Here is a 22,135-nt window from a genome sequence, read left to right as displayed (position 1 = left end):
TATGAGGCCCAATTTAAGGTAGGATGGTTGTGCAAGGCCCAATCTGTAAGCCTTCCTTTCTTGGTCTCATCTCCTATGACTCTCTCTCTTCGAGTTTTGCTTCGAAGGATCGAAAGGCGCTCTGTTACTTCTCCAAACTGCAAAATACCACACTGATCCAGGTAATTCTACCTCCTTCACCGAGCTAATTTATATGCATTTTCAAATCACGAGCTATTTCCAAGATAGCTTCAAATTATTTCGGACGCGAAAACGAAGCAAAATCCTAACACATATAACATTACACTGTTTTTTTCTTTCACTTTCCCGCGTTTTCTCGGTAACCAAACGGAGCATTATGCTATTTCCTTGCTCTTAAAACTCGGAATATAATAATTAAGTTTTCGGTCAACTATTTTCTTGCGTTTGTTATCTTTTACAGGTTTCTACTCTAGAACGGTTTTCTCTCTTTCTATTGACGGCTGAGTTATATGCTTCTAGGGTTTCCGAGATTCTTCCCTAATTTGAGAATCGTTTGAAGAATTGAGTGACGCTCAGTTGGTGTAAGCTCCGGTATTATTGTAGAAACAGTGAGATTTGAGCTGGGTCAAGAGAATGAACTGTAAGAGGGAACATGACGATGATGCTAGAGTGAACGCGGAAGGGTTTGAATCTGACCCAAAGAGGCAAAAATGGAATGGGCATTCATCTCCTTCCTCTTCACCACCTCCACCTGCCTCTGAAGGCTCCCTTCTTCCTGGTTTTAATTACGGCGATGAGGATGACGAGGACAACCAGAGAAGGCCACCTGTTGATGGCTATAGAGGGGATGGTGGTGATAATCAAAGGGATATAAAAAGTGGGGCTGAAGTTGAAGAAGAAGAAGAAGATGATGATGATGATGATCTTGAACAAGGACTTTACAGGCGGAGCCGTGAAATTGAGGTTAGGAGGGATTGTCCATATCTTGACGCTGTTAATCGCCAGGTATATTACTATTCTAAGTTGTTACAATATGGCATTCCAGCTTGTCTGTATATTATGCTTACAAAATCATCCACTGTATTGATACTGATTGCTTGATTTTGCTTTCTCCAGGTTTTGGATTTTGATTTTGAGAAGTTTTGTTCTCTGTCTCTGTCAAATTTGAATGTGTATGCATGTTTAGTTTGTGGGAAGTATTACCAAGGAAGAGGGAAGAAGTCCCATGCATATACACATAGCCTTGAAGCTGGACACCATGTTTATATCAATCTTCGAACGGAGAAAGTATATTGCCTTCCGGATGGATATGAAATCAGTGACCCGTCATTGGATGACATTAGACATGTCCTGAACCCAAGGTTTGATTTATATTGTTTATATTTCTAGTCTTCCTTGGGTATCCTTTTAAGGATTTGAATTCATTTGGTTCTCTATATGCAGGTTTACTGAGGAACAAGTTGAGCAGATTGACAAAAACAAGCAATGGTCTAGGGCACTTGATGGTTCTGATTACCTTCCTGGAATGGTACTGATTTTTGTTCTTACTTGGACAAGATTCCATATATGCTTCTATTGCTGCTGTTGTCAATTCATATGAGTTCGATATTATGTTTCAAATTCCTAATTGGCTTGGTCTATACTATAGATTTCCTATTTAAGTTACTTGGGATAGAAGAATCTTTATTCCTTGCCAAATAAGTAATGAGCTATTTTGAACCTATTATGTGGCTGGCCAACAATTAGACTTACGATAGAGTTGATAGACTTGTATGGGAGTATACCAGTAAGCATGATTTCAGCGCTTAGGTAATATGGTTTTTGGTTTACTGCAGTATTCTCACGTCTTTGTAATTCTCTATGTTTTGTTAGATTCTTTCTCATCTGTAAGGTTAGACAAGCCTATGTTGAACCACATTAAGTACTGGTCTTTTCATGTGTGCGAGGGAGATATATTTTGTGATTGATCTCTCTGATGGATATGCTTCCATAACAACTTACGTCTTAACAATTTCTAGCGAGGTGTTAATTTTGGGTCCTAATTATTGTTACCTGTGTTTTCTTAATTTTCAAAAAACAGGTGGGGCTCAATAACATTAAGGAGACTGATTTTGTCAATGTGACAATTCAATCTTTAATGAGAGTCACTCCACTAAGAAACTTCTTCCTCATCCCTAAGAATTATCAACATTGCAAGTCTCCGCTTGTTCATCGATTTGGGGAGCTCACGAGAAAGATATGGCATGCACGGAACTTCAAAGGACAGGTTTGACCTTGTTGACTCATGTTTTGGTCTCTAGGTATTGTTGTTAAGAATAGTTCACATGTGTCAAATCTTTAATGTCTACAGGTGAGCCCACATGAGTTCCTGCAGGCAGTTATGAAAGCCAGTAAGAAACGGTTTCGAATAGGAGCGCAATCTGACCCAGTTGAATTCATGTCATGGCTGCTTAATACACTGCATGCAGATCTTAGAACTTCAAAGAAAGATAGCAGCATCATCTATGAGTGCTTTCAGGTTTTGTTTCTTATTCTTTATCTACTTTGTTCGTTGTATTGCTGTTGCTGCAACTTAACTTGCAGTATTTTTTAGACTAAATATAATGTTCTGTGCTGATAGGGGGAACTGGAGGTTGTGAAGGAGATTCCTAAGAAAGGTATTGAGAAGAAAGAAAATGGTGATGACCAGAATACAGATGTTGTGACTGAAAATAATGGCATTGTTAAGGAAAGGTACAAAATGCCTTTCTTAATGCTTGGATTGGATTTGCCCCCACCACCTCTTTTCAAAGATGTTATGGAAAAAAATATCATACCCCAGGTACATATGTCTAATTAGTGAGTTGGAAGTTCATTCTTTAATTGCCTTTTTTATTGGTTTTAATGTCTTTCTCATAATTTCCATGTCTATGTTTCTGAATAAAAACATGTTGGAATTTGCTTCAATTACATACATTGCCTCTATGTTCGCAACTTGTGGACTAGGTAACTAGATTGCTTTGGGGAGTCTATGTAATTATATATCTTAGGTAGTGACAAATGCGTAGACTGTTAAGATGGATATATTCCTTATTTTTATTAGTCTGTATGGAGGCTAGTTGATTTTTTATTATCGAAATATGGGGGGTTCAGTCTGTCTTTCTGCTTCTATTCTATAATGTATATAGTTACTCAAGGTCTAATTGCAAATTAGAAACATAGCAACTGTTCTTTGTTCCCAGCATTTTGGTTCTCCATTTTTCTTGAATATTAAACTGAGCCCTGAATGATGCAAAAGCATGCCCTTTACTTTATGCATCTCATCAGTCTTGCATTGTGCGCTGTTTAAATGTTTATAGCACACCTATGCTATCACTACACCTTATTCTAGAAATAGTATGTGAGGAAGAGAGAATTGATGATGAGAATTTTTTGAGTTTTGTTTTTAAAATGTTTTTAAATTATTTTTTAAAGCTTGTGCGTTATGGTTTAGGTTCCACTGTTCAATATTTTGAAGAAATTTGATGGGGAGACTGTGACTGAAGTGGTCCGACCTCGCATAGCAAGGATGAGGTATCGAGTCACCCGATTACCGCAGTATCTTATTCTCCACATGCAGCGATTTACCAAGAACAACTTCTTTGTGGAAAAGAATCCGACTTTAGGTGAGATTATATGTTTCTGGAATTATTTTTATTTGAATAATCATTTAAGGCCTATAGTGTGCCATGGATCCTTGCCTGATCAACTGCAACCTTTTGCCAACTGATGTAATTCCTATTGCAGTCAACTTTCCTGTGAAGAACCTTGAATTGAAAGACTACATCCCCTTGTCAACCCCCAAAGAGAATGAGAGATTGCGTTCAAAGTATGATTTGATTGCCAACATTGTTCATGATGGCAAACCTGGTGAAGGTTCATACAGGGTATTTGTACAGAGAAAGTCGGAAGAATTATGGTGAGTCTATTCCATACTTATTGGCATAAATGTAAACTAAGAGAAAATGGAACTGTATGTATGGGCTAACATCTGGAAATGTTTTCAGGTATGAGATGCAGGATCTTCATGTTTCAGAAACTCTTCCCCAGATGGTTGCCCTTTCTGAGACTTATATGCAGATATATGAGCAGCAGCAGTGAACTGGGATAGTTTCAGGTGCCATGGTTGACGGATTAGGTGGTTTTTAAGCCTATTATGGGAGTTGAGTGGTTTCATACCCGAGGAAAACAAGACGAGGGGAAACATTTTGAGGTGGCATTTGCCTGAGTTTGTGAGTTTTATGGTTCCATGGATTCTGTGACCAAATTTTGACAGTGAAGTAATTGATATTATATGTTTACCCAAAGAAAAAACCATCGGTACTGTAGAGTAGGCAGATGTAAAGTGCTGAAGGAATGTAGCAAACTGTTTGATAATGATCTCTGTTCTAAATGTCCAACCTATAATTTTTTTCTTCTTTTTTTTTTTCTTTTCGGTACTAGGATTGGGTTGATTATTCATTCATACAGCTTTTATCTGATTGCCATAAAATTCAATTGCTTTAGTCATGTGCTGTCTGCTGACAGAGTGCTGAGGGCTGACACTAACATTAGATTATTAATTAAACAAACATAATTTGCAAGTGGTGGTTGTTACAAGTTTAATAATTGCAAGACTTATTAGGACACATACGTTTGGTTTGATTAGCTCCCCATTTGACCTGGTTAATAAGTCAGTCCAAGTTCCAACCATGGGTGCCTGCCAGTGAAGGTACCACGTTTTCTTAGAACTTCCAGGGAGGATAATTTTGAACTTTGAATATTTCCCTATTAGAATAATTAAGGCCTACTTCCATCACTTTAATCCTTGGTGCTATTGGTGGCGACATCATGTTCTTTTCTGATAACTTTTATTTTTAAACACCTTTTTGAGACCTTGAAACCAAGTTGCATCAAAAGAAGAAAATAATTAAATTAAAAAGTAACGACTACTTTCATTAACTTAACTTGAGAATGTAGCCGATTGATTGAATACTTCTCTATCATGTTTTTGCATGTTCATTTACAAAAGTGTTAAAGTTGTATGTAATGTAACTGTAAAATAATGTCAACAGCTACAACTACAAGTCTTCTGCTACGACCAGTTGCTTCTTCTTGTTGTGTTCATGGCTCTAGATGCAAAAGCACGACCGACATTCTTCAAAAACGCGCCAACAGCCGCGTACTCCCCAAGAGCCCTCACGTCAGCATTACACCGCAGCAGCGGAGGAAAGAAGAGCCAAAACACGGTGCCCGTCACGAACGCAACGGTCAAAGGCCCAGACACCAATCTCGGCACCTGAAACTTCTTCCGTTTAGCAATCGCCTTCTTCACGGCGATCTCAACCACCAAACACAGCCCGTGGAGGAGGAAGAACCACGAGATCTCCCACGTGGGCGGCAGCCGCCCCAGGTAGTAGAATATGAGCTCGTGCATAATCGCCGACACTATGAAGGTCCCCATCACGGCCGGGAGCGGGGCCCACCTGCGGCCCACCACCCGTGTCGAAAGCGCGACGACGGGTTCGTACACGGTGGGGCGCAGGATGCTGGTGACCATAATGTTCCATCGTCTGCCCCAGAAGTCTTGGAGGGAGGAGGAGAGGTAGGGCTCGTTGAATTGGGGCTCGAGCTCAAGTCCCAGAAGGGCTCGAGCCAGCGCGGCAGCCATGAGGAGGATGATTTCTAGGGCAAAATATATGTGGAAGCAATACATGACCCATATCAGGTTTGGATGGAGGTGCTCTTTGTAGTCATATACCTTTAGCAACAGAGCCAAGAGCAGGCCTTTGAGTGCGTAGTTGAACGGGGATTTCGGAGCTGGGTTTTGTTTTGTTGTTGCATGCCCATTTGTGGTTGAGTTGTGGCCATTTTGATGATTTGAGGTTTGGAATTGGGGTGTTTTTGGAGGTGGGTTTTGTTGGATCTTGATGGGTAAACAAGCGACGGCTAGAAAACGGGGAAGAGAGATTGAAGGGTCGGCGCACAGAGGGCCTTTCCCAAAGGCGAAGAGCAAGAGCTTGAAGTTGGCAAGCCAAGAAATGAAGAAAGCAGTGGTGCCTCCGAGATGGATGGTGGAGAGGTGAAGAGGAAGGTCTAGGAAGAGGGCTACAATTGGAATTATGAGCAAGAGTCTTGGAAAACCTTTTGGTACAAACTTACCAAATGCATAGCAGTAGAAGAGAGATAAGAAGACCGAGAGCCATACCTTAATGAAGTTTCCAATCTCACCCTCCATTTCCATTTCTGCCAAAATGAAACGATCTCTTAATATTTCTCCAAAAAGCTATTTTGGATCTTATTGAGGAAGGAAAATAATACAAAATTCATCAGCCAAAAACGACTACGAATCAGTACTATCTTTTGGCCAATTAGCTGAAGTTGTTTGACTTGACGCAATAATCAATGAATACCCTTGCGACCACGTGTCCTTTTTTATTCTTGTTCTCAGCTTAATGAATTAGTAATTCAATTGGGTGGTTATGGTTATGATTTTCATTGATTAAACTATTGGAATTGGAAGGAACACAGCGAGCGAGCGACTACATGGCTCAAATCGGTGTGAGAGATACTCATTTTTGGACGGTTGTTGGGAATTTGGAATTTGGTAGATAGGAAAGGAAAGAATTAACAGGATCTGTGAGTAGCTAGCTAGCAAGTAGAAATTGTTTTTGTTTGTGTACCAGAAACATGTGAAGCGCCCAGTTATTATATTTCCAAAGTAAATCTAAATCAAGAGGTGGAAATTTGGACCGCCTTCCAACTTTGAATCTTTGCATGGAATGGAAGTAGACTAGACAGTGGAAAAAAGAAATGTGGAGCCGTTGCTGGGATTTTATTAATCTCTTTGGTTGTATGTATATATATATATATATGTATGTATGTATGTATGTATGTATGTAGGACGATTGGGTCAGATTTGACCAACTCGAAGATCCCCTTTTGTTTGTGTCAAGTCAACTATGAATGAATGAGACATCTGGTTGCTTCAAACTTCCAAGGTTACACAGTGAATGAATGAGACCTCTAACGTGGCTTCTTTACAAAACAACACGTCTATTTTTTCTTCTTTCAACTCCTTTAACTTGGTTCTCTTTAACTTGGGTTAGTTTTAAGGAGGAAGAGACAACGGCAGGGGCGGTGCCTTGGGCTTGGGTGGGCTACTACATGTAATATTATTATAAGAAATAGATATAATACATAGGTTAAAATATTAAAACGTTCTTCTGGTTATCACCCAAATACTAACAATTTATAAGTACATATCGATCTCAAACTCAAAACCTCTCACAAATATCTCTCACCACAAACAAAATTAAGAAATCAAATTTAAGCAAGCAAAGAAAAATGGAAGGAGAAATACCCAACTTCATCATGGTATGGATCTTAGCTGTGGCTTCACTGTCCTACTGTCACACCATAGGTAAGCTCACTTCTCCTGGTTTAACCAGGCTCCTAGCCGTACTTCCAGTCATATCTTTCTTCTTCTTCCTTCCTCTCAATCTCACCACCATTTTCCTTGGAGGCCCTTCCTCTTTCTTTCTTGCCTGGCTTGCCAACTTCAAGCTCCTTCTCTTCGCCTATGGCAAAGGCCCTCTCTCCACCACCCCACCCATCTGCATCTCCCATTTCATCCCCTTGGCTTGCCTTCCAATCAAATTCCGAAAAGTTGAGAACAAAATAAAATCAGGGTCTTCAGCATCTCCCCAAAAAAGCCAGAAATCTCCTTTTAACTATGCGATCAAAGCTCTAATCTTTGCCACGTCTCTACACGTTTTCCACAACAAACAATATATCCACCCAAAAATCATACTCTTCCTCTACTCAATCTACATGTACACTGGCCTTGAACTTGTCATGGCATTAGTTGCTTCCTTGGCTCGAGCCTTCCTCGGTGTCGATTTCGAGCCGCAGTTCGACGAGCCTTACCTGGCCACGTCACTCCAGGACTTCTGGGGACGAAGGTGGAACATCATGGTCAGTAGAATCCTGCACCCTACCGTATACGACCCCGTCCGGAGCATCTCCAGACGCGTGATCGGGAAAAGGTGGGCCCCGCTTCCAGCTGTGCTCGCTTCTTTTTTGGTGTCGGCGGTGATGCATGAGCTGATCTTCTATTACATTGGACGAACCAAGCCCACGTGGGAGCTCACGTGCTTCTTTCTCCTCCACGGGGTGTGTTTGGCCGTTGAGATTATGCTCAAGCAGGCGTTCGTGGGTAAATGGCGGTTGCCTGCCGCCGTGTCGGGGCCTTTAGCAATGACGTTTGTGGCGGTGACGGGGGTGTGGCTGTTTTTGCCGTCTCTGTTGGTGCGGTGTGAAGCGGACGTGATGGCATACAGAGATTATCTGGCTTTCACCGAGTTTATGAAAAATGTTAGCAACTTTGTTAAAGCCAATTCGCTCTTAAATCAGTAGAGTATTGCGCTTTCATTATTGTAGGGGATTAATTAGTAGAGTATTACACTGAGAAATAATCCCAGTCTTATTAAATGAAAAAAGATCCAAATTGCAAATTAAACTTTACGTTATTTGTATTGTGTGCATCAATCAAAGTCGTCTAAATTTATTTTCATACCATTTTCTTCCCATATCATATGCAATTGCTTCCAACACCACGGTCCACGCATGCATAATACATTTATAGAACACAAGTTTTGCTATTGGATTTGGAGTATAAGTTGCCAAAATTAATTTTATTGTTTGTTTTTGTGACTCCAAAGAGTCGTAAAAGGAAAAGATACTGTAATAATAACCACACGGTCACCAAACACGAAAACAAAACAAAATTTAACCTTTTGCCGGGACAACAGGAACACTACTTCCCACACAACTAGTTCGCACATGACCACCACTTTTGCCAGGCCAACATGAACACTACTTCCCTCCTCCTTTTTTTAGCATAAAAATAAGGTACTTCCTAACCAATAATGGCAAGTATTTCCTAACTAATAATGGCAAGGGGCAGGTATTAATGGTCCATGTCTTATGAGGCCCAACGTCAAGTCGAATGCAATTCCGTTAATATTTGGGTAACTGCCACAGCTAAGCCCATTCTGGTCCCACTGCTCTAAATTATGAGCCCACATACCCTTAAGGGCTACATGATATTGCGACCCAACAGTATAAATAAGCCCTTAAGGGTATGTGGGCTCATAATTGTTATTAGATGCAATGCCTTCCAGCAATTTTAAACCTGAGAATGAGGACGAAGAGCTTGATGAGAAGAAGATTTACAGAACCAATTATATGTTCAGTGCCACAATGCCGCCTGCTGTAGAGCGGCTTGCTAGGAAGTACTTGAGGAATCCTGTTGTGGTCAGGAGGATTGGCATGGCTAGAAAGACAACTGATTTGATCACTCAGAATGTTGTAAGTGTGAATATAGGTAAACAAACTTTTCAACGGAGGTCCCAACTTATTATGCAATGTGATGTTGTTTTAGTGGCTGAGACATCTTTGCCTACTGCTGGAACTGAAGAAGTGAGTTACTTTGAATGGGATTGTGCTTATCTATAATTTTGATTATGAATATTTCTACTCTACTGTAATTGGCAAATTGATGTCATGACTTTTTTCTTATGAAACAATGTTGTTAGTCCTAATGACTAGTTAGAACCAGTAAATTGTGTATAACGATATCAGTTGGGAATGTTTATTTTTGGGTACTGATTTTCCCACTCCTTTTTTATCCACTTATACTCCATTTTTCTAAACAAAAAGGAGTGTAGGTGGATAAAAGCGAAGTGGGGAAATCATTTTTCTTTTCTTTTTTCCCTTCATAAAAGTATCGCTTCTCTTATAATCAAAGCAAGACGTTTCTTCACATATAAAATAATAAGTTATTCAAAGCTGAAAAGTTATAAAAGAAGCGAGTGAAGAAAAAAAAAGATTATAGGAAAAATAAAAAACGAGAAGCGCCTCGTCGTAGCAAAAGACTTGTAGCTGTTGGACATTATTTTACAGCTACATTACATACAACTTTTAACACTTTTTTAAATGAACATGCAAACATGAGATAGAGAACTTTTATTTTAATTATTTTCTTCTTTTGATGCAAGTTGGTTTCAATGTTCTCAGAAAAGTGTAAACAAAAAAATGTTATCATAAAAGAACATGATAGCGCTGCGTCACTAATTGCAACAACAATGCATTATTGAATTATACCAAGAATTAAAGTGATGGAAGTATCCCTTAATTATTCTAAATTCTAATAGGGAAAAATTCCAAGTTCAAAATTCTCCTCCCTCAAAATCCTTCACCTCTTGTAATCCTTTTCAATTTATTTGAATAGAATTACATTGACCGAAAAAAAAAAAAAAAAAAAAACGTGGTGCGTACCTTGACTGGCAGGCACCCATTGTTGGAACTTGGACTGACTAATTAACTAGATCAATTGGGAAGCTAATCAAACTAAGCTTACATGTCCTATCTAATTAATCCAATTGTTTTCTTTAAGTATTTTTGTCCTCCATTAATTCTTTATCCAACCGATTATCTGTCTTTCTTTTTTGCTTCAAAAATGAATTAAAACAATTTGTCATCATTTACAATGGGTGTTAATATAATTGGTTTCTAGCAATTAATAACACATACCCTACAACTTTATTCTGTTTATGGAATTCAACTTGTTTTCGACCACGAGTCACTCCAGGCAGCCCTTTTGCAATCACCCCTTTTGCAAGACCCTCTCTCTCTCTCTATAAATACATCGATCTCAAACTCAAAACCTCTCACAAATATCTCTCACCACCACAAACACAATTAAGAAATCAAATTTAAGCAAGCAAAGAAAAATGGAAGGAGAAATACCCAACTTCATCATGGTATGGATCTTAGCCGTGGCTTCACTGTCCTACTGTCACACCATAGGTAAGCTCACTTCTCCTGGTTTAACCAGGCTCCTTGCCATACTTCCAGTCATATCTTTCTTCTTCTTCCTTCCTCTCAATCTCACCACCATTTTCCTTGGAGGCCCTTCCTCTTTCTTTCTTGCTTGGCTTGCCAACTTCAAGCTCCTCCTCTTCGCCTATGGCAAAGGGCCTCTCTCCACCACCCCACCCATCTGCATCTCCCATTTCATCCCCTTGGCTTGCCTTCCAATCAAATTCCGAAAAGTTGAGAACAAAATAAAATCAGGGTCTTCAGCATCTCCCCCAAAAGGCCAGAAATCTCCTTTTAACTATGCGATCAAAGCTCTAATCTTTGCCACATCTCTACACGTTTTCCACAACAAACAATATATCCACCCAAAAATCATACTCTTCCTCTACTCAATCTACATGTACACTGGCCTTGAACTTGTCCTGGCTTTGGTTGCTTCCTTGGCTCAAGCCTTCCTCGGCGTCGATTTCGAGCCGCAGTTCGACGAGCCTTACCTGGCCACGTCACTCCAAGACTTCTGGGGACGAAGGTGGAACATCATGGTCAGTAGAGTCCTGCACCCTACCGTATACGACCCCGTCCGGAGCATCTCCAGCAGCGTTATCGGGAACAGGTGGGCCCCGCTTCCAGCTGTGCTCGCTTCCTTTTTGGTGTCGGCGGTGATGCATGAGCTTATCTTCTATTACATTGGACGAACCATGCCCACGTGGGAGCTCACGTGCTTCTTTCTACTCCACGGGGTGTGTTTGGCCGTTGAGATTATGCTCAAGCAGGCGTTTGACGGTAAATGGAGGTTGCCTGCCGCCGTGTCAGGGCCGTTAGCAATGACGTTTGTGGTGGTGACGGGGCTGTGGCTGTTTTTGCCGTCTCTGTTGGTGCGGTGTGAAGCGGACGTGATGGCATACAGAGAATATGTGGCTTTCACCGAGTTTATGAAAAATGTTAGCAACTTTGTTAAACCCAATTCTCTCTTAATTAAGCGTAGTTGGTAAATACTAAATGAGTAGAGTATTGTAGGGGATTAATTACAGAGCAATAATCCCAGTCTTATTAAATAAAAAAAAGATCCAAATTGCAAATTAAACTTTACGTTATTTGTGTTGTGTGCATCAATCAAAGTCAGTCAAGTTTTCTTTTGATATCATATTCTTCCCGTGGCTACTTTTGCATGGTGGACCAGAACATTTAATTTGAAGCTTCGCGCACTTTAGTGTTGTCCAAATCATAAAGTTGTCTCTGCTTTTGATTTTTTTTTTTGTCGTGATGGAATGATGCTAGTAAATTCACGTGTTAGACTCTGCTGGTCTAGTCTAATAGTAATCATTATTATTTATTTATGCTTCTAAATTTGATTTAACAACTCTAATTGTGGTTTCGTCAAAGAGCCACAAGAAATAACTGCAGTCGCTCGCTACTCTTTTGAATTCAGACTTCTACGAGACAAGCATTTTCAACTCAACAAAATGATGTTCGTGGACTAAAAAGGGAAAAACCAAAAAGTGGATGGATGTCAGTCAGAGTCAGGTATAGAAATTAAAGTATTAGAGCTTGACGTTGAATTTTCAACCCATATGCAATTGCTTCCAACACCACGCGTGCATAATAAGTTAACCCATATGCCATGCAACAACCATTGCTATTGGATTTGGAGTAGAAGTTGGCAAAATCAATTTAATTGTTTGTTTTTGTGACACCAAAGAGTCGTAAATGTAAAAGATACTCTAATAATAACCACACCAAACAAGAAAACAAAACAAAATTTAACCTTTTTCCGGACAACAGGAACACTACTTCCCACACAACAAGTTCGCACATGACCACCACTTTTGCCGGGCCAACATGTTTGAAAGGAAACATTCTTACTTCCAATAAATCTTAGCTTGATACATATATAAAATTAATTCATTAAAAACACGCATAAAAATCTTTACACACATATTAAACTGTGACTAATATAAAAGTAAGAGTTCCTAACCAATAATGGCAAGGGGATTAATGGTCCATGTGTTAAAGGGCCCAACGTCAAGCCGAATGCAATTCCTTTAATCTTGGGTAACTACCATAACTAAGCCCATTCTGGTCCCACTCCTCTAAATTCTGAGCCCACATACCCTGAAGGGCTACATGATACTGAGCCCACATACCCTGAAGGGTTAGTATTGATAAAAGTTACGCTGACGCGGCAGTAGCTTATTAGCTACTAAATCCCAATCTGTTTCATCCCCATCACAGCAAAACCAGAGCTTCGAGAGAGCCTCAGGCAACGTACAGCTTTGTTTGTTTTTGGAAGATAATCATATCATTCAAGGTAAGAAGAACCCTCCTTTTTTCTCTCTTGCTGTGTTTTATCTTTCATATTTTTATTTAGAATATGTTGAAGATCCAATTAGAGTTTGAGCTCATTGATATCCAATTGGATTCTGATCTGTAAAATTATGGTTTTGCAGATCAACTGATACTGTTTGCGGATTTAATTGCCTAAAGAAAAGGGTTGGAATCAAATAAGAGCGTAATGGGTTTTGTGGTTACAACTCTAATCTTTGCAATGGTGGGCGTAATTGCTTCCCTTATGGTCAGAATCTGCTGCGGTAGAGGCGCTTCGGCCAATTTGTATGTCTTACATGCTCTGCTACTTTGCTTTCTCTTCCATTTATTCCACAATGCAAAACCTTATCATATGAATTCAAAGCTTTTTTCTTTTTAATTTTGTTTCCAGTTGTTAATTCAATAATGGAGTGGAAGTAAATCTGAATGTTAATTTGGACATAGTTGATGATAGATATTTGGAGATTAGGGATGATCAGATCGAAACTGTTATAGTCTATATGCCGGTTAAGTTAATGGATAAAACACGTTTGTAGTCCGTTTAAGCGTATCCTCGATTTTGAGTGCCTCTCTTGTTGTTGCATCAAAACATTATGGGGAAAAATCTAACACATGGGATTGTTGGAAAAGAAAATAAGAAATATGGCCGTGTCGTGTTGATTTAAAGAGTGAAATATTGTGCTAAGTCGGGTTTATATCGGGAGGAAGACCGTGATCATTGTGGTTTTCATGTTACATCTAAGGATATCATATCAGTGAGAGTTCTAGTTAGACACATGAAGGAGATCCCCTTGAATTTATAGATTAATTGGGTATACTTGTGTGTGAAATATGTTCTATTATTTGCCTGAATCTCTGTGGAAAATATAGTTTTGATCCTAAACATCTACATCCACATCAAATGAGAAATGGCATTGGTGCTTTAATGTTTACTCAACATCTACATCTAGTACTTACTGCTGAAATTTTGTTTACATGATTGAGATTGGAAAACTTTTGGACCTTCCCACAGTGGGGGCTTCCTTTCAAATCCTCTGGCAGCTAAGCTAATGTAATGTTGCTCCTGTGCAGGCTCCATCTTACACTGGTGATCACAGCAGTAGTGTGCTGTTGGATGATGTATGTTTTCCCTTTGATCTTTTATTTTAGTTTTGTTGCGAACTTGCTCACTTGGATATTGACTTTGCCGTGCTTTTTTCAATACTTGTTAGGTGGGCAATTGTATACGTTGCACAGATGAAACCACTCATTGTTCCAATCCTCAGTGAAGGAGAGTGAGGTGAAACATTGAAGAATCTGTTCGTGTAGAATTGGGTCACACATAATTGTTTCAGACTTCCCATTCGGGATTTAGATGTATAATTTTGGAAGAGAGTTGGTCGGAATTTAAGAGACCTGGGATTGGTTGTTGTATTGCCTTCTCCCAATATATTTGTCTGCTTCACCTTCATCCTTAGAAAACAGGGTGATAGAACAGTCTGTATTTTTATTTTTCGGTCGTAGATGGACCAATTTGTATGTATGTAACTCTGCTTTTTTCTTTTTCTTTTTTTATCGATGTGAAATAAAAAGTCGATCGTGAGTGTCTAGCTCATCTCTCATTGGTTTATATATGTGCATGAAAACTATAGATTGTTTGAGGGCAGTGTAAGAACTGGAAGCTTCTTCTCTCGAATGGTGGTGTGAAAAAGAATTGGGCTAGCTACCTTCCCTCTCGCCTTTCCTATTCAGTCCGTGACACGTGTATTTTACACACATAATGTTACAAGGAAACAAGTGTATTTTACACACATAATGTTGAAAGAAGGAATTCGGGGTGTTGGTTTTATTATACGTGATTCTGATGGTAACCTTGAGGGAGCCTTTGCGATGCGGGCGCCTGGTATGGTCTCCATCCTTGCGACAGTGTTATACGCGTTGAAGGCTGGCCTTCTTTTTGCGATTGATGCCTCCTTTACACCTCTGATAGTTGAATCCGATTGTCTGAATGCTGTAAACATGATCAATGGTGAAGATGTCTGCTTTGCTACCGGGGGGGGGGGGGGGGGGTGTCTAGTGGAGGAAATCCCAAGGCTGCTGCACCATAATCCCTCGGTGACTGTTCGGCATATCCCTCGCCTGGCTAATAAGGTGGCTCATCGGATTGCCAAGTTTAGTTTACGTGACAGAGATCTCTCATACTGGCTGGAGTCGGGGTCCCCGTGGCTCATGGATTGTCTTTCTTTATAATATTGATTTGTCTTTGTAATTGACAAGTGTGGCACTCTTTTCTATCCTAAAGTTTTATTCTATATGATTTTCTTCGGGAAGGTTTTAATGAGGACACATTTTACTAGCTGTACTATTCAGTTTCGATTGATTAATGAAATTGTCTTTCTCAAAAAATGTTACGAGGAAACAATCGTCAAAGTCTTGTACATTTACTAAGAAGGGGCGGTTTTGTCTTGTGTAGTGGAGCAAGTAGTTATCCTACAGCATGGATCTGGAATCTGGATCAACACACCATAATAATAGCTCATTGACCAACTCCAAAATTACTTTGTTTGTGCTGACCGTAACTGTAACTGAGCACCAGTAGCTGGTGATGTGGTGCACTCTAGAGACCAGACATAGAAATACGTGCAGATTAAAACGTTGTGCAAACCAAGACGTGGCATTCAATGGCACTAAATGAGGTAGTTGTTCAATGAGGCTGAAAGCCCTCTTCTACATGCATGTAATGTAACAAACAAGAATATAAATCACTTAGCAAGGCTTCTACGACTCATTTCAGAAGCAGATCATGGAGAAAAGGGCTTCTACACAAGCTGCTGTGCCACTGGTGATGCTGCTGCTCCTTTTGTGGTTGTTTGTGTTCCCAGCACTGGCTTGCCCATCGGACGGCATTCAGTGTAAAGACTGTGTGGCTAATCAGATGAAGTTTGGATGCCCAGAATGCACGCCGGTTCTGCGGTGTATGGCTCGATGCTTGTGGGGTGGAAGCTCAAGGGCCAACTGTGTCAAGAAGTGTAACTGTGGTTCTGGTGGCAAACCTAAGCTCTCTGACTGCAAGAAATGCATGTTGCGCTGCAAGTGCAGCTGCATGTCATAGATAGATGACTTCCCAAGAAGCTCTGTGTCTGTACGTTTCTACTTATCGCAAATTTTATGTATCTCCAGCTTACTGAAAAATCTCTTTATATGGTTTGTGAATTAATTCCAATTTCAGTATCTATTTTGTGACAAAGAATCACAGCTAGCATCAGATTTCTATGTGACCAAGACTGAAAATTTGAGAGTAATTTGAGGCGTTTCAATTTCATGAAACTACTATAAGCAAAGGTTTTATTCACGACAAATAAATAGACGAATAGAAAGACTAGCTATAACAGGCACACTGCATAACAAATACAATTTGCAGTCGTACATTACATATTAGGCACAGTGCCCGCACGCACTAAATCACGGCTCGCGCAGAAACCTCTGTAAGCAGCGAAACCCCAGATACTGAGCACAAAACCTCTCCATCTCCTCACCCCCTCTCTCCCTGCACACACCCTCCTCCATCTCCGCAACGACGTCGTCCCAGTTCCGCACAAACCCACCATCTCCACATCCCCAAAAGCCATCAACATCTTCTGAAACAATCGCGTCTACGATCTCCTGCAACCCCACGATCTGACGGCTCACTTTTCTTCTCGCCTCTCTCACTGCGGGGTCCACCCCACGAACGGAGTCCAGCTTCAGCAGCAACCTCATCAACGCCTCGTTCATCGTCAGCTTCTCCCGCTCGCTGCTCCTCACGGCGTCGACCGTTTCCTGCCGTTGAATCAGGCGCTGGAACTCGTCGGCCTCGGAATGCACGGCTGCGATTGTTTTATAGAGACTGCGGATGAGGTGGGCCCGGTAGGCGGATTGAATTTTGATGGCTGCGGTGGATTGGGGTACGTGAACGGTGATGGGAATTGGGGTAGCAGAGGACTGGATGGGAATTTCGGTGGCGGTGGGAGGGGCAGGTTGGTCATTGTGGAGAGTGTAGGTGACGGTGGTGGTAGAAGAGGAGGAGGAGAAGCTGAGCCTGCGACTGCGAGAGGGTTTCATATTCCGCTAAAAGCCTAGTCTAGTACTAGTATTGTGCGTGTAGTGTGGATGATGAGTTAAAGTTTTGAGTGTGAAAAATGAAAATCGTCTGTGAGTTTTAAAATAAAAAGAAATAATTTCGGAACTGTAGGAGGTTCTTGAATGGTCTTGGCGCGTAATAGCGTTGCATGGATGGCTCAGCTCAGCAACCCCGTCGGTCCTCCCGTCCGTTAATTTACGGGACCCACGCCCACGCCCCCTTTTTGGAGGAATGCTTCTTTTTTATTTTTAGTGTCACACGAAAAAGAAAAAGCAGCAAAACAAAAGCCTCCTAAAATTGCTGCTTAAACAGCAAAATCATGTGTGAATAGAGTGAGAGAGAGAGGGGAATGAATTATTCACTAAATAGTACGACATTCATTGAGCACCGAGCGAGTGAAGTCAAAATACGAATTACATAACGACAATGGAAAAGTGAGTGGGACACACAGCTCCGACAAGAAGAAGCAAAAGTCTTCAAGGAGGTGAAGGCACAATCTTTCCAGAACATGTCCCGAAGCCAATGTTGTAACCATTCCCCTGCAATGGAAACATATTAGATGCTACACTTGCACATAGTAAAAGTATCAAACACTAAAACATCAAGGGATAGACAACTAAGCACGTAAAGCTTATCCTATCGCTGGATTAAACAGAAATCGCCAACTATGTGAAAACATAAATTAACTTCATGACAAATGGAGCAAATTTTACAACACAATATCGTCATGATCAAATATAAGGAAAGCACTAACAACCTTGCTAACACCAGAAATGATGACTTCATCTCCATCTTCTAGGAATTTACGAGGAGTCCCATTTAAGGACAGCTGCTTTTGTCCATTCCATGTCAACTCCAGCAAGCATCCATAAGATTCTGGCTCCTGTTGTGAAACACAAGTGATGAATGGAGTTCACTCTAGCAAAAACTTCCACTCAAACAAAATGTCATATGAATGTAGGAATATATTAGAACAAACTGAAACCGTACAGGTCCACTGATGGTCCCTGTTCCAAGGAGATCGCCCGGCCTTAAATTGCAACCATTGATAGTATGGTGTGCTAGCTGCTGAGTCAATGTCCAATATCTGTATACGAGTTGCAGAAATTAAGATAACATTATAACAGGATCACACCAGAACAAATAAAAAGTATAAAAACATGGATTTTCTTTCATCGGATTATTTAGCGTCCTGTTAAGCATTCAACTAAGCTACAAGGAACTTATGATGCCCCTTGGAAGTGCAGCACCAAAGAAAGCTTGGTAATGATGCATATAAAGCACTTTATACCAGACTGCAAGTAAACTACTACAGAGGAGATGTCCCAACTCTGAGTAGGCATCATGATTATGATCACTGTTGCATAGTTTTTGTTGAGGGAAGACGGAGAAAGCTAGGTAACTTATTCAATGGTTAACAGGGCAAGAGGTTGTCCCAACTAAAGATTAAATATGTCGAGGAAGTAATTGGGCAGAAATCCTTACAAATTATTGAAATTACTCTTTGTGACCACATGTGAATCATCTTGTCCAGCAGGTTTAATTTGAACCTTGCAATAAAAGGCAGTTTCATCGTCATCTCAAGAATGGAAGAGCATATAACTATTTACAATCTTAACCATTAAAAAGAACAAAATTCATAAGGCCTAGAAGGATGATTCTTGATTTATGCATCACTGGAGATTATAAAAGAAACATATTTATAAACTGAAAGAAGCAAGTTTCCCAATGAGCTGGAAGATACCTCCAATGAAATGTCATAATTTTTGGAGATCTTTTCAGCCAGATAGGGCAATGGATTGGGGTCCTACAATTCGCAGCATGTATAACACAAATAAAAATCCACGCACAATTAGATAGAAAAATTGGGAAATTATGGTGCTACGCAAATATGAGTAAGCACCTGTTTGGGAGCCTCACAAGAAAAAGGTTCTAGAGCTTCTAGCGTCACTATCCAAGGGGATATTGTAGTCCCTAATATTTACATTTTTACACAAAAATAATGTCAGTCTTGCAGTCAACTGACTAAGATAGTGCTTAAATCCAGTACTCTAAGTTACAGAAATGGAATGTAAGAATGAGGCGTCATGGTTTTCGGTTCTTACCAAAGCTTTTCCCAAGGAAAGGCCCAAGGGGAACATATTCCCATGCCTGAATATCTCTAGCTGTCAAAACCAACTTCTTATCAAGTATAACCAAAAGTTAAATCTGAAGGATGAGAAGAACCTATAGAAGCAAGAAGCAAGCATACCACTCCAGTCATTCATCAACACAAGTCCAAAGATGTGATCTGCTGCTTCATTAACATCCACGGGCTTTCCTAACTCATTTCCAGGACCAACTATAGCAGCCTACAAGCAAAATGAGAATCGGCAGAACATAATAAATACAACGAGTTATGAACATAACCAAAATTATGAGGTTCTACAGTACTAAAGGCTATACTAGAGCATAGAAAGCCTAACCATTTCGAGCTCGAAGTCTAGTTTCACTGAGGGACCGAAAGGTGGTGGAGAGTTTCCAGCAGGAGGGCCTTGACCTCTGTGATAAAACAAATAAAAATTGTATAATATAAGATTCCATTCAACCTGCGTACTCAATGAGCCTAAAAGCAACAATAGATAAATAAATTCGGACCTGGGTCGAATAATGTCCGTTCCAGAGATAACAATTGAAGAAGCTCGACCATGATATGCAATTGGAAGGTGGAACCTTGACATAAAGTAATATTCAGACTTCCTGGACTTGTAAAAACAATATTACAAGTGAAAAAGAACTTATGTTCTATGCGTTTTTCAAAATCCACATACCAGTTTGGTGGAATCGGGTTCTGTGGTCCACGAAATATTGTTCCACAGTTCTTTGCATGATGCAAGGATGAAAAGAAGTCCGTATAGTCCCCTATGGCAATAGGAAGAACCATTTCTACCTTGCTCTAAACATTGATCCACATAAAGAGAGACGAATAAATAAATATATATGTATAGAAAACGGGGAAAAATCTAAGCTTAAAAGTATCATATATTCAAAACCATATAATTTCTCAGATACCAGTGGAATAAGTGATTTCTGCCTTAAACTTTCATTGTCACGCAATGATGGCTCTGTAGCTGCACCAATAATTAACCAAATGAAGCTTAGTTATTAACTTAATGAAGTATAAACTAAACCTAATTACTTGAATATATACATAAATAAAGATACATACATGACAATAGTTTCTGAAGCGTAGCACGCGCTTCCTTCCAAGCAGGCCGTCCCAATGCCAATAGCTTGTTCAAATTAGGCTAACAACCAAAACAGAGCAATTAATTACTGCATTGATCATCAATTATAGTGAAGATGGAATTGATAATCAAACGGACCTCGTGAAAGCAATCGGAGTTATTGAGGATCGGACCGTTGAAGAGACCAGCTGCGGCGATTGCAGAGAGGTCCAAGACGTAGTCACCGATTGCCACGCCCGGTCGAGCCACTGAACCTGGTTCAGGCTTGAAGACTCCGTACGGGAGGTTCTGTATGGGGAAGTGCGAGCTGGGGTGGACTTCGATGAACGACTTCAGAGTCATGCTGGAAACGGCGTCGTTGAGCTGTTGAAAATTTCGGACAAAGAAGATGGCAGAGCAGAGCTTGCAGTGAAGAAGATAAACTGAGGTGTTAATTTACACAGAAGCAAGAGCCAGTAGAGCTGGTTTTCTCTCAGCTTTTAAGGATAAAATAGTAATATTTTATTCGGGATTATTAATTTGGTGTGGTAGGTTGGTTAGGGACATGGGATAATCGGTCCTAATTTTGAGTCATGTGGGTAGCTGCCTACCAATCTTTCAAAACGGTGCACTTGATCTACGCTCCTATGCAGACGTCGTAATGGGCCTAACCCGGATTGGCCTGGGGCTGGCTTGGGATTTAAAGCAAATTGGATTTTCTTTTAAATTTTGGCCTTACATTTGACTACACTAGTGAATTGCTATCTGAACATCCGTACTTTCAATTTATTATCTGATTTTGTTTTTAATTAAGGATTTGAATTTATATTTTTAGCCAATGTCACCCCACCGTCAAAATCGTCCAATTTCATCCATAAATCTATTAAGTAGAGTAAAGTTACGTGGGCATACATGTGACTCTATTTTAAGAATATTTTGGTCATTTTCACATCCAACCTCCTTCAATTTTCTCTTTCATGTTTTTTTTTTTTGAAATGGGGGCATTAATCCCTAAACACACAAAAATTAAATAATAAAGACAGTACAAGTTCTAAACCTCTTAACAAATCATAATCAAAGGTAGCCGCAACCCATATGGGAATCTCGTCAAGCACAAAGAACCCCAAATCAAAATTATAGCTTCCCTTTACTAAATAGTCAACCACCATTTTTTTTCTTCTTCCTGTAGATGTTGTCAATCACACAATTACCCACTTGTTGCATAAGAGCACAACAACTGGACAAGAAAGAGGCCATCAAATGTAGACCAAAGAGAGAAGATTTTTAGAGAAGTAGGACTGGAGTCGCATATTCCATTTCAATAGTTCCCCTCCATTTTATATCTTCGGTATTTGTCAAATTTGAGGAATAAAAGGGGCAGGTTGGTGTAGCTTAAATTTGAAAATGTAATCCTCTACGAAATTGAATGGATGAGGAGGAACTTACCTGACTGAGCTAATGGGTCACAAAGGTTGACTTCGCTTTTTGGATGTTGGTGTCGCATGTTTGCTACTGTGGGAAGACTGCCAAAATTACAGACCTCCAGGTGTGCTTCACTTCCAAGAAGAAGCTTCATATACGTGCGAGGATAAAGACATTTAAATGAGGCCCAACAACACTACAAGCAAAACAAAACACAACAGATAGAAACAAGCTAACAACC

At 40.1% G+C, this 22,135-nt stretch overlaps 6 protein-coding genes and 2 pseudogenes across 7 annotated transcripts; 5 read left to right on the top strand and 3 right to left on the bottom strand.

The window, feature by feature from the left end:
- The first annotated feature begins 57 nt into the window (after positions 1-57).
- LOC110764540 (uncharacterized) lies at positions 58-4,398 on the top strand. Of its 2 annotated transcripts, none has more exons than XM_021967530.2 (10): positions 58-161; positions 481-966; positions 1,078-1,322; positions 1,405-1,489; positions 2,042-2,227; positions 2,312-2,479; positions 2,582-2,782; positions 3,434-3,605; positions 3,727-3,898; positions 3,987-4,398. In XM_021967530.2, the coding sequence occupies exons 2-10, from the start codon at positions 595-597 to the stop codon at positions 4,078-4,080; spliced, it is 1,695 nt and encodes a 564-aa protein (XP_021823222.2). In that variant the 5' UTR covers positions 58-161; positions 481-594; the 3' UTR covers positions 4,081-4,398. The 2 variants fall into 2 exon arrangements, with proteins under 2 accessions (XP_021823222.2, XP_021823221.2); XM_021967529.2 differs by having other exon boundaries at positions 422-966.
- A 475-nt stretch (positions 4,399-4,873) lies between these two features.
- LOC110764507 (acyl-CoA--sterol O-acyltransferase 1-like) lies at positions 4,874-6,301 on the bottom strand. Its single transcript, XM_021967494.2, has one exon. The coding sequence runs from the start codon at positions 6,200-6,202 to the stop codon at positions 5,054-5,056; it is 1,149 nt and encodes a 382-aa protein (XP_021823186.1). The 5' UTR covers positions 6,203-6,301; the 3' UTR covers positions 4,874-5,053.
- Positions 6,302-7,190: 889 nt separating this feature from the next.
- Positions 7,191-8,497, top strand: LOC110764548 (acyl-CoA--sterol O-acyltransferase 1 pseudogene; annotated as a pseudogene).
- Positions 8,498-10,565: 2,068 nt separating this feature from the next.
- Positions 10,566-11,981, top strand: LOC110764547 (acyl-CoA--sterol O-acyltransferase 1 pseudogene; annotated as a pseudogene).
- Positions 11,982-12,998: 1,017 nt separating this feature from the next.
- Positions 12,999-14,776, top strand: LOC110764512 (V-type proton ATPase subunit e1). Its single transcript, XM_021967504.2, has 4 exons — positions 12,999-13,150; positions 13,290-13,452; positions 14,239-14,286; positions 14,379-14,776. The coding sequence occupies exons 2-4, from the start codon at positions 13,355-13,357 to the stop codon at positions 14,443-14,445; spliced, it is 213 nt and encodes a 70-aa protein (XP_021823196.1). The 5' UTR covers positions 12,999-13,150; positions 13,290-13,354; the 3' UTR covers positions 14,446-14,776.
- Positions 14,777-15,844: 1,068 nt separating this feature from the next.
- Positions 15,845-16,363, top strand: LOC110764529 (uncharacterized). The gene has a single exon (XM_021967520.2). It carries the CDS (start codon positions 15,950-15,952, stop codon positions 16,256-16,258), a length of 309 nt encoding a protein of 102 aa, XP_021823212.2. The 5' UTR covers positions 15,845-15,949; the 3' UTR covers positions 16,259-16,363.
- A 100-nt stretch (positions 16,364-16,463) lies between these two features.
- On the bottom strand, positions 16,464-17,470 carry BAG5 (BCL-2-associated athanogene 5). The gene has a single exon (XM_021967519.2). The coding sequence runs from the start codon at positions 17,245-17,247 to the stop codon at positions 16,609-16,611; it is 639 nt and encodes a 212-aa protein (XP_021823211.2). The 5' UTR covers positions 17,248-17,470; the 3' UTR covers positions 16,464-16,608.
- A 150-nt stretch (positions 17,471-17,620) lies between these two features.
- On the bottom strand, positions 17,621-20,992 carry LOC110764527 (fumarylacetoacetase). Its single transcript, XM_021967518.2, has 14 exons — positions 20,632-20,992; positions 20,475-20,553; positions 20,318-20,376; positions 20,077-20,201; positions 19,904-19,978; positions 19,732-19,807; positions 19,518-19,617; positions 19,372-19,431; positions 19,170-19,240; positions 19,011-19,073; positions 18,752-18,816; positions 18,257-18,353; positions 18,024-18,149; positions 17,621-17,805 (listed from the first exon to the last, which is right to left on the bottom strand). Exons 1-14 carry the CDS (start codon positions 20,833-20,835, stop codon positions 17,743-17,745), a joined length of 1,263 nt encoding a protein of 420 aa, XP_021823210.2. The 5' UTR covers positions 20,836-20,992; the 3' UTR covers positions 17,621-17,742.
- Between the last annotated feature and the right edge of the window lie 1,143 nt (positions 20,993-22,135).

Source organism: Prunus avium, chromosome 4, assembly GCF_965620075.1.
Source record: "Prunus avium chromosome 4, drPruAviu1.hap1.1, whole genome shotgun sequence".
NCBI lineage: Eukaryota > Viridiplantae > Streptophyta > Magnoliopsida > Rosales > Rosaceae > Prunus > Prunus avium.
This window is presented reverse-complemented; position numbering and strand designations above follow the sequence as displayed.

What these genes read in the sequence shown, in the direction of transcription:
- LOC110764529 (XM_021967520.2), top strand. Translation starts at nt 15,950, where the DNA reads ATGGAGAAAAGGGCTTCTACACAAGCTGCTGTGCCACTGGTGATGCTG.
- BAG5 (XM_021967519.2), bottom strand. Translation starts at nt 17,247, where the DNA reads ATGAAACCCTCTCGCAGTCGCAGGCTCAGCTTCTCCTCCTCCTCTTCT.
- LOC110764512 (XM_021967504.2), top strand. Translation starts at nt 13,355, where the DNA reads ATGGGTTTTGTGGTTACAACTCTAATCTTTGCAATGGTGGGCGTAATT. An exon ending in AGAGGCGCTTCGGCCAATTT is followed by an intron (nt 13,453 to 14,238) that starts GTATGTCTTACA and finishes GCTCCTGTGCAG; the next exon opens with GCTCCATCTTACACTGGTGA. An exon ending in GTAGTGTGCTGTTGGATGAT is followed by an intron (nt 14,287 to 14,378) that starts GTATGTTTTCCC and finishes AATACTTGTTAG; the next exon opens with GTGGGCAATTGTATACGTTG.
- LOC110764507 (XM_021967494.2), bottom strand. Translation starts at nt 6,202, where the DNA reads ATGGAAATGGAGGGTGAGATTGGAAACTTCATTAAGGTATGGCTCTCG.
- LOC110764527 (XM_021967518.2), bottom strand. Translation starts at nt 20,835, where the DNA reads ATGACTCTGAAGTCGTTCATCGAAGTCCACCCCAGCTCGCACTTCCCC. An exon ending in ACTCCGATTGCTTTCACGAG is followed by an intron (nt 20,554 to 20,631) that starts GTCCGTTTGATT and finishes TTTGGTTGTTAG; the next exon opens with CCTAATTTGAACAAGCTATT. An exon ending in TAGACTTCGAGCTCGAAATG is followed by an intron (nt 19,618 to 19,731) that starts GTTAGGCTTTCT and finishes TTTTGCTTGTAG; the next exon opens with GCTGCTATAGTTGGTCCTGG.
- LOC110764540 (XM_021967530.2), top strand. Translation starts at nt 595, where the DNA reads ATGAACTGTAAGAGGGAACATGACGATGATGCTAGAGTGAACGCGGAA. An exon ending in CTGATTACCTTCCTGGAATG is followed by an intron (nt 1,490 to 2,041) that starts GTACTGATTTTT and finishes TTCAAAAAACAG; the next exon opens with GTGGGGCTCAATAACATTAA. An exon ending in GGAAAAGAATCCGACTTTAG is followed by an intron (nt 3,606 to 3,726) that starts GTGAGATTATAT and finishes TTCCTATTGCAG; the next exon opens with TCAACTTTCCTGTGAAGAAC.